This window comes from Motacilla alba, chromosome 9, assembly GCF_015832195.1.
Source record: "Motacilla alba alba isolate MOTALB_02 chromosome 9, Motacilla_alba_V1.0_pri, whole genome shotgun sequence".
In the NCBI taxonomy this organism is placed as follows: Eukaryota; Metazoa; Chordata; class Aves; order Passeriformes; family Motacillidae; genus Motacilla; species Motacilla alba.
Window position 1 is genome coordinate 11,087,283 of NC_052024.1, and position 9,871 is coordinate 11,097,153.

At 45.8% G+C, this 9,871-nt stretch overlaps 1 protein-coding gene across 1 annotated transcript; it reads right to left on the bottom strand.

The window, feature by feature from the left end:
- Window positions 1–727: 727 nt before the first annotated feature.
- On the bottom strand, window positions 728–8,648 carry PAQR9 (progestin and adipoQ receptor family member 9). The gene has a single exon (XM_038145767.1). The coding sequence runs from the start codon at window positions 8,507–8,509 to the stop codon at window positions 7,295–7,297; it is 1,215 nt and encodes a 404-aa protein (XP_038001695.1). The 5' UTR covers window positions 8,510–8,648; the 3' UTR covers window positions 728–7,294.
- Between the last annotated feature and the right edge of the window lie 1,223 nt (window positions 8,649–9,871).

The window sequence follows — 9,871 nt, forward strand, 5'->3', positions numbered from 1 at the left end:
GCTTACCATTCTGCTCACTGTTTTGCCATCTTCACTGGCTTCATCAGTTTTGTGAGGTTTTCCTCCAGCCTGTTCAAGTCCAGCAGTCACATCCAGTGTTTACTGATAACATTATGAAAACCCTGAAGTGTTAAGAGGAGATGCAGTCTTGTGAAGCATTTGTTTATTTGCAGGATGTAATCTCTTGAAGCTGCTTCTAAGAGGGTAATGGAGGTTTTTGCTGGGATCATCAAATCCTTGAAGTCATTGCCACATTTCAGATAGGATGTACAAAGTCTGTGAATAAGAGTCTCAAGAATATTAGAATTTTGGAAGGAATTCTGCAGACCTCAAGTAGAAGACCCTACAGTTTGCCATTGTGTTCGTATCAGGGGGAACCTGCAGTTATGTTGGGATACATCCTGTCCTGCTGAATTTTGACAGAAAAGGCTTAAGGGAGGTACTTTTTGTAATTGCAGTTCACTGAGTGCTATTTGGTGCCTGACTTGGACTGAAAACAGTATTTTGCCATCCTACTCTGCCAAATAGGAAACTTTACTTGATGCCAAATAGACCTCTTCATTTTGCAGTCAATATTTTGCTGATTCTTTACACTGCTATTGATACCAATTTCATGATTTTTCAGGGAGGACTGTAGGCTGAACAATAATCTTCTAATACATATTAAAGTATTAGATCTTAATGTAACAGGGATGTCTATCATTAATTAGTTAGCAGAGAACTAAAATGGCAAAGAATGCTATTTTATTGCTTTAACATATAAAAGACAACAAAATGGCAATGATACTTTTGCTAGTATAGTGTTTTCAGAAATACCAACACCCCTATACCCCTATATAAGAACTGAACGTTCTTGTACTCATTCTAACATCAGCTGTGTTTGAAAAGAACTACATTCAACACATTTCTGATCCTACAGGTGTCACGGTAAATTATACAAAGAAATGAGAAAAGCCTTTATAAATGCATTTCTGCAAAAATGAACTCAGAATCAATTTTATTTATAGATCACACCCCTTTTTTTTGCTAAAAATGCATAGTCATTACATATACAGTAGTCAGCATCCAAAAGTACAAAGAGAAAATTTTCAAACCCTCCCAACAGAACCACACAAATTCACACTTTTTGTTCATCGCATGCACAGCCCCTTAAATGTGATACCTCCTACTAAAGCGTGCTTGAACCTCTAGCAGACAGAATTGACTTGCTATAACCTGTTTCTCTGTACTATTAACCCCTAGCTACAACCACAAATCCTAAGGCATTCCCATGAAGTAGCAAAGCCCTACTTCAGAATCCTCCATGTTCTGAGTACGGCCCAGGAAGCAATTGCCCTGAAAGCAGAAGTCTGCTGGTGGTGTTCCCTTCCAGGCAACTTTAAGCAAAAGCCTGCTTCCTTTGTCTTGGTCAATAATTTATTACTGAATTCAGTGGAATGAAGCAGCATCTGTCTAAGCAAGATGTGAAAATTATTTAACTTAATTCCACATCCAGCTCCAAGACACTAAATGTCTTGAATGGAGGTCTGTGTCTTTCAGTGCATGTGACACTACCATCTTACATCTCATCTGAGGAGAAGAGAGTAAAGTCTCAGCTGTAACTTGGGTGTTGATGATATAGCTCTGACTCAGAGGTGTCTAACAGAAGCTAGGAATATACTTGGATATTGGGAGAATTTCTAAAGGTACAGGCCTTGACTAACAAACCACTCAAACCCTTTGATGTCATCTTTTTTTTTTTTTTTTCCTCAGCTACTGCTGCCAGTTAGAAAAGCTGTTAAAAACATGGTCTTCTTCTCAGTGGTGCTTTTTGTATCAGCCCTTCCAGTTGATGAGCAGAGTGGGTTAGTAGAATGATTATTCAGGGCTTCTTGACAGAGTACATATATGTGGTCAAAAGATCCGAGTTCAGATTTTACTCAACTATAAGATGAACTCCATGTTGGTGGTTTTGCAGAACAGGAGGGAAAAAGAGAAAGTTGTTTGATCAATACAATTTTATATTCTCAAATGATTACATATTTTTTTTCTTAAAAGCTTCATTTACTTCAGGTCTTTTTACTCTGGTAAGAAGTTTGACATAGTTCAAAATTCCCAATGGCAACTGAGACATAATCATAATCTTACAGACACTGATGGGAAATCCTGTTCCATTGTTTCATAGTAACTGGAATACAATCCATGGCTACATGAACAAGGAGGCCTCGTGGGTGTTACAATGCTCCTCAGTACAAGTCACCAGTGAGAATTTCTGAAGAAAAGCATATGTAAGTCACGTATGTTTTCTCTTTACTCCTGATCCTTAAGCACTTAGTCAGCCTGTTTAATACTGCCTGGGTCTTGATTGCCCCCCACTTGAACCAGTGGAAATTTTGCCATCAGCTCCAAAAGACACAGGAGGGATGTGAACATCCTAGGAGTATGGCAATGACAAGGGTTTGTCCCAAGAGTTCACAATCTGGAAACGTTCATGTTCCTCTCCCTGTGAGATGAGGGAAAATATAACATTCTCTCTGCTGGAAGATTTCTTCTTAGCACCTGGGAGGGTCTTTGCATTTTTAAGTGCTTTACAAACATTTGCTAGTCTTCAGAGCAACCCTGCGAGGTAGGTAAATAAGGTATATTCTCCCCATCTTACAGATGTGGAAACTGAGACACAAAGGGTCAAATTCAACCCTGGTACAATTCCAGTGTTTCACATGAATTAAAATTCATTCAAAATGAACACAGTTTAAACAACTTGCCCTAGATTACAGAACAGATAGTGGCAAAGCAAGGATAAGAACCCAGGAGTGCCTGACTCCTCAGCTTGTTACTGGCCACTTGGTCATTTTTAAGCTCACAGGCAATGAAAAAACAGTTTAATCTGGGCAATTACTACAGGTATGACTTGCTTCTGTAAGGCATGTGGATGGTAATCAACTGAGTTTAGTGCAATAATGCTCTATGAATGTGCTGCCTCAGAGTTTACTTGAAGTAAAACTTTCATATTGTCATTTCCTGCAGGTGCACTGTTGACAAAAACCTGACACAGTAGCTGGATTCAGCAAATAAATGATAAGCATAACACTTGGACAACTAAGCAGAATTATCATTTTAGCAAAAAAACCGAACATACTTCTACTTTTAACTGCTACATTTCTACAAGTGCAGCATGCAGATGAAACCTTTCCCTTTGTTTCCAGATATAGATTCCAGTCTTGCTAATGAAGCTGCTCAGAGCTTCACAGATACCCTGGATAATGACATTCAAATGAACACACTGCAGAAAAAATACTGTATCACCACAGAAAACAGGGATTACAGATGAGGTTTATCGATCTTACAGGAAGATGAGCTTGAAGCTCACAGGCTACTCAGAAGTGCCCAGAAGCCAGGCTTACTGAATATATGCCAGTGTGGATTGCAGTTCTAGGCACGTGCTGAATGCAAGAGGGGGTGTCTATGCCACCAACACTCTGGGAAGTGGCCCCAGCAGCAGTCACTTGACATCAGCACAGGTGTGTCAAGTTGGAGGTTGTCAGTCTGGAGGTCAGTGCTGGCCAAACACAGAAAGACACCCAGGCATTTACAGGCCATCCCCCTGTGCTCCGGTCCCCACCTCGTGCTCCCATCCCTGTACAGATTCTACTACAAAAGGCCTGAAAAGCCTTTTTGGTTTTAAACATGAGCTGTGGAATCCACAGTGTAGACCTTATGGCAGGTTATAAAAACATTATGACATGTACTTCTGCATGCAAGTTAGTTTTCTAGGATTTCCTTATGCATCTAGTCTGCAGGTTAGATCTCTTCTCTGAGCTCTGGACATGCTTACACACGTTCTTCAGTCATGTGCTTTCACACCAGAAAGTTATCCTGCACCCTTACAAATCAAACAGATGCTGACTCACTTCTATGTGAGCAAATTCAAGCACTATAATTATAGATATCTTGTTCCAATTTGAATATTTTTATCTCAGATTAATTCTGTCCATCGGACACAGCAAATGGAACTATTATCTGCATGCATCTCCTTCACTGAATAGACACAGACACCCAGGCACTCAGGTAACATTTCCCTAGATATTCTCCACTGTACCTTTTTAATTTGTAGTCACATTTTTTTTTAACAAAAAGCAGACAAACAAAAATCCATTAATTAGAACTCTTAAATTCTGATCACATCTCCCTGTAGCCATTCACTCTGGATTCAGCAGCTTGCTTACAGTGGCTCAGACAGCAGTGCTTGCAACCTGCTTTTACAAATCATTCCATGAGGTGCTCAGGCCCATACACGTGCCTAACAATTTGCCAACAGAAACTTCTGAATGAAGTAATATTCTTAATATCAGAGCCAGGTACCCAATCTTCAGTGTGACTGGGGCTCACAGGCAACTCTTGTAACAGCAGTGAGATTCCAGTAAAATTGCAGTTGGTTGCAATCCAAACTTTATACTGTTATCTGTCGTTGAGATATATATAGATGACCCTGTGTGGCTTAACTCCAAATATCAAATGTATTTTTACAAGTTAGCAACAGCCATTTTTGACATTGCCTCTTGAGATGTCCTCTACATTGTGACTGGCAAGCACAAATATAATTCATTATACACTATGCTTTAAAAGCCTGGTCTTTTACATTTGGCTTTTACTGTTTGTTTCTGAGCTGCCTTCTACTGCTGAGGTTTGCTGTCCCTAAGATTTATTTCTTAGTTTTTAATTGCTGGTTGGATGTGCTAGTGGCATCTCCCAGGCAAACCCTTTCTACATAATTAGTTTGGATGAGTCATTGGACTCTAACTATTATGCCTCTATTATTTTAACTTGAATACAGCCCATCTCAAAGATTTTGTCCTCTTTTTGCAGTTGTGGAAATTCATAGCGTGACATGGTTGCAGGTCTTGATCCACTGGCTTTCTATTGTGAATTTTCAGGGTTTTCACAATATTAAAGCACATTTCAAGGAACAACAGTGTTATGAACCAGCCTCCTCTCCCAGTGGTGCAGATCATTTTTTTGCTTTGTTGACAGCTGAAGAAAGCAATGCTACATTTATGACAAAACTTAGTGAAAATAGGTAAAATTTAAAATAGTTCATGTAGTTTCCCTTTTCTTTTCATGCAGGTTGGCAAATGAAAACTGCCTACAACAACTCACATAGGGCTATGCAGTTTTTTATGGCCCAACAGCAATAACTCAAGGGGCCACAGTTTGGGAACTGTTACTTCAGATAATTCTAGTCAATCTCCTTAGAAGACATCTGACCCTTCCAGAAATTACATACCCACAGAGTTGTGGCTGGCAGAGAGCATATATTTTTGTTAGGCCATTTTCATAGTTCGCTAAGAATCTAAAATATTCAAACCATTATACTTAAAATGGGTTGAGATAGAAGCTAAATTGAGTGAGTGTAATTTTCTTTTAGCTTATGCACTTCAATTGAGACATTTTCATAAAGCTGTTACATTGGTAGAGGGCATATCAGTCATTGGGTCTGTGATGACTCTGACCCATGTTAAGGATTTGACTTCATAATCCCTGGCTACAGTCCTTCCTATATTCCCATTTTAAACAAAGGGGACTTTGACTTACAGAAGATTAGGACTGGACTCAAAACATTGTCTTGGGATTCAGATGCCATGTCCATGAAAATGGCAAAGACCCAAGCAGAAATACACTTCCACAGTAGGAGCTGAGTAAAACAGCTACTACACTTACGCAGTCTGACACAAGGGTTTGCTAAGGAAGTACCACCCTTCTTTAGACAATGGGTTACACAAGCAGTTTCTCACCTCAACTTGGATTGGTAAGCCCCTTGTGTAACATTATTGCACTTGTTCCGTCAGAGGAAAGCAAAATGCATCTGCTTAAAATCTGCACATGGTTTACAGAAATGTATCTAGAGTAAATTCAATCTACACTTAGCTCTTTGTCGTGTGACAAGGATAACACACGGCTTGCTCTGAAAAGATACTGCTTTGGATAACACCTCCTAATTCCTGTCTTTGAACTCCCTCAAAGCTTCTGAAAGCTTTCAGAACATCATCACAACACATCCAGCTGCAGCCACAACTAATCAGAATAGGAAAAAGTGGGGAATGACAAAAAAGTGCCAGTATCCAGTTCTCGTAGAGCCAGATTTTACGTGCTGAACTCAGATTCAGCAGTATTGTATTCTGCAACTGATTTTAGGATGGTAAATATGACAGTGCTCTAATTAAAGAGCAGTAGCAACTAGTTCCATGTAGTTTTTTAAAAGATCCAGAATGAGATCTCATGCATCAGTTACTCTCTTTACATCCACAGAGCTCCCACCGAGCTTGGCAGGGGTTGATAGAAAGTCTGGCGTCTGACTTTGACTCTAGAGGACTGGTTTGGGGGTGATTTACCCAGGAAGATAAAGGGGCCCCTTAGCAACTCCCTCAGCACAACAGATGTTCCTGACATGCTGAGGGAAGAGCCTTTCCATTATGCAGGGTCCTTCTTCCTCTGCCCCCGTTCCAAACCAGTTTGACCCCTTTCTGGTTCGGTTATTTTTACATATCCTTCTATTTTATTTTAGCATCCGAGTGGCTTCACCAACCACTCACTGTCTAATTAAAGTCTCTCCATTAACTGGTAATTCTGTAATAATTCACAGCTGTTTTTCCTTTCGCTCTTAAATCTATTGTTCCCTGGCTGAAAAGGCTGCAAGACCTTAGAAACTATAGATAGCTATTGATTTGTTTGCATTTAAAATCCAGTACGTGGCTGCAAAGGCCTGTTACAATATCAGAGAGGAAGATAAATGTCAGTGCATAATCTGCTAGGAAATTTCACATTGGAGTTGATTAAACGTCTAGGAGAAATCATTGCACAAATGTCTTCAGGTGTATACATATATATACACATATATGTAGCTAATAAATATATAGCTATATATATAAATATATATGTATATACAGAGCTAGTTTAGACCTAATTGTTATGAAATTAGTAAGTGGCATTCACCATTCATGCATTCTTCCTAGTAGCAGAGCTAAATTATTTCAGCTTATACTCTAAGCAGCAACATACCAGTAAGCATTTACTTGCTTCCCCTGGTAACCTAGTAGTTTAAAGAGCACGAGCAGTTCTGCCATGGTCATTGTCTCCAGCAAACCTCTATGAAAGGGACCTGGCTCTTCCACAGGTGGGTTTCCCCCAGGTGTCACAGCTTCTTCAGGACATGGTGGGCCTGGTCTGAGGGTCACCAGTCTGAAGGTCGTCGGTCCAAGGACCTCCACGCCAAGGGTCACTGGCATGGTGGTCGCTGTCCCGAGGGTCGCCAGCCTGGTCAGTCCTGCTTGCAGAGGTCTGCAACGTTGAGGAACCTCCTGACGACCACAGCAAGGCAGACGGTCAGGAGCAGCATATACCCCACGGTGCCTAGGTAGGTGGGGGCAGCCAGGGGTGCCTTGAGAAACTCAGCCAGCCCGTCCTCCACGTAGTGCACCTGGTCGTAGATGCTGAGGAAGGTGAAGATGTGGAAAAGCTGATGGCTATGCCCCACGATGTCGAAGAGCCCCGGCTGGATCCGCTCGGGGATTTTGCTGACGTTGAAGAAGGCGGCCACCAGCAGCCAGAAGTAGCGGCGGTAGAAGTAGACGAAGAGCGTGGGGTTGCGTGCGCGGAGGTCGAAGAGGAGGCTCTCCAGCATGATGGGGCAGGCCATGCTGAGCGGCATGGCGAACACGAAGGTGCGCACGGCGAAGGGGTAGGCGCAGCACGCGGCGCGGCTGCGGCAGCAGGCGGCCGTGCAGCCCACGGCCAGCGCCAGCGCCACGGGCAGCACGAGCACGCGGTAGGCCGCGATGGGCAGGCTGCAGTCCAGCTGCCAGCCCAGCCGCTGCTGCACGTAGCGGCTCATGGCGCCGGCGTCCAGCAGGCTCAGCCCTGGCAGCAGGTAGTAGGAGTAGGCCACGGTGCTGGCGAAGCCGTAGTAGCTGATGGAGGCGTAGTCCAGGTAGAAGAAGGTGGCGCGGAGGCGCGGGGAGAGGCAGCTGAAGAGGTGGGCCGTGCAGCTCATGGCGAAGGTGAGCAGCACCCCCGAGGCGTAGCACCAGAGGGGCAGCAGGGCCGGGTGGTGGAAGGGCACGTCCCCGGCGCCCCGCAGCAAAAGCAGCCGCGCGAAGCGGCTGAGGAAGAGCAGCAATGGGATGAAGTGGGTCCAGAAGTTGAGGGTCTCGTTGGTGGGCTGCAGCACCGAGGCCAGGCACTCCTGTGCCGAGCAGTGCAGCCGCCGGTAGCCCGAGAGGATGAAGCACTCCACGAAGTCCTCGGGCACCTCGTCCCACCGCAGCAGGGCGGCAGGGCGAGGCGGCGGCGGCGCCGCCTCCTTCTTGTCCCCATCGCCCGCCGGCATGCTGCTGCTGCCCCGGCCGGCCCCGGGCCCGCCGTCTCGCCGCCGACCGGGCGAGGCAGAGCCGCTGCGCCCGCAGCCGCCGGCGGAGGATCCGCGGTAGCTCTGCGCCTCTCCGCCCCCGCCGCCGCCCCCGGCAGCATCACTCATTGCAGCAGGGGCAGTGGCAGCACCGCCGCGGCTCCTCCCGCCCCGCCGCCCGGCATCGCGGTAACTGGAAACCGGCGGCGCATCGAGCGCTCCCGAGGAGCGGGAAGAGACGCCCCCGCCGCCCCGGGTAGGGTTTCCCGGGGTGGGAGGCGCTGGACACCCGAGCCGCCGTTAATGATTGATGCGGCCGCAGCGGGGGGGCGGGTCCGTGAGAGCCCCCGCGACGAGGCGTGTGGCCGCACCGAACCGCGGCACCCCTTCCCGGGCGCAGGGTCAGCTGGCACCGGCACTGCTCGGTGTGGGGGCCGGCCCGCGGGGCTGTTCTGGTGTAAAAAGCACAAAGGGGGCACCGGGGCGCCCGCCCAGCCCCGAGCGCGGCTGCGCCCGCGCGTGCGGCAGGAGCCGGGCGGGAGCCCCGGGAAAAGGGAGAGGGACCCGCGAGGCTGGGGGATCCCCGGCGGCGCGACAGACCGGGGAAGTACCCCCAGACAGGGGACGGGTGGCAGCTGGGTGGCGGTCTGTCCTGTGTGCTTCGGTAAGGCCGCTGAGACCTGATTTCTTTGGTGACATTATCTCATGCAGTGGATGCAAACGTTATTTTAGGCTAAACCTTCCCGGCCAGGCTGCGTGGGGTGAGCGTCACTGACACACACGGCACCCACCTTATCTGCGCGCTCCGAGCGGGGCGGCTGGGAGGGACACTCGGGAACGGCTGGCAGGAGCTGCTCCGTGTTGATCCTTAGACAAATCCTACACTTATTGTCGCGGTTATGCAAGCAGCACAGTTACATAATCAGAATATAAAAATACGGGGGAAAGCACTGTACGGGTGTTACTGTTCCCTAAGGCATCTGAAGGAAATAGAAGGTCAGTCACTAATGCCGGTACAGGTAGTAGGAGCCAGACTAAGGGATTGCTCTCTGCTGCTTCAACGTGTTTCCTTTTTGTTTGCTTTCAGCTGGTCTTAAACATCCAATAGCTCTCGGTTGCCAAAAGTACATTTTACGTGGTGATATTCAGATGCATGCGTGGTCACATGGTATAAACTGAGGTCAAGTGTAATTAGAATGTTTTGTCCAAAGATTTTCATTAAAATCTTCTACTTGGTAGTGAATCACGACAATATGAAAAATCTTCTGAACAAGGGGGCAATCATAAATAAGTTTTTTAAGTTGGCAGAAAGAAGGTCTTAAAAGTGTGTTGCTGAAAGTGATTTTCAATGCATTTTTCATTAAAAATTAGGGCAGACTGGTGACACTGTTTATAAACTTCATAAAAATTACACAGGAGACTTGCTAAGAAAATGAGCATAACTGAACAGTGCTGAGAAGCCAACATGAGGAGCAAAATATTAAATACATT

Coding starts and splice junctions, on each gene's coding strand:
- PAQR9 (XM_038145767.1), bottom strand. CDS start 8,509: ATGAGTGATGCTGCCGGGGGCGGCGGCGGGGGCGGAGAGGCGCAGAGC.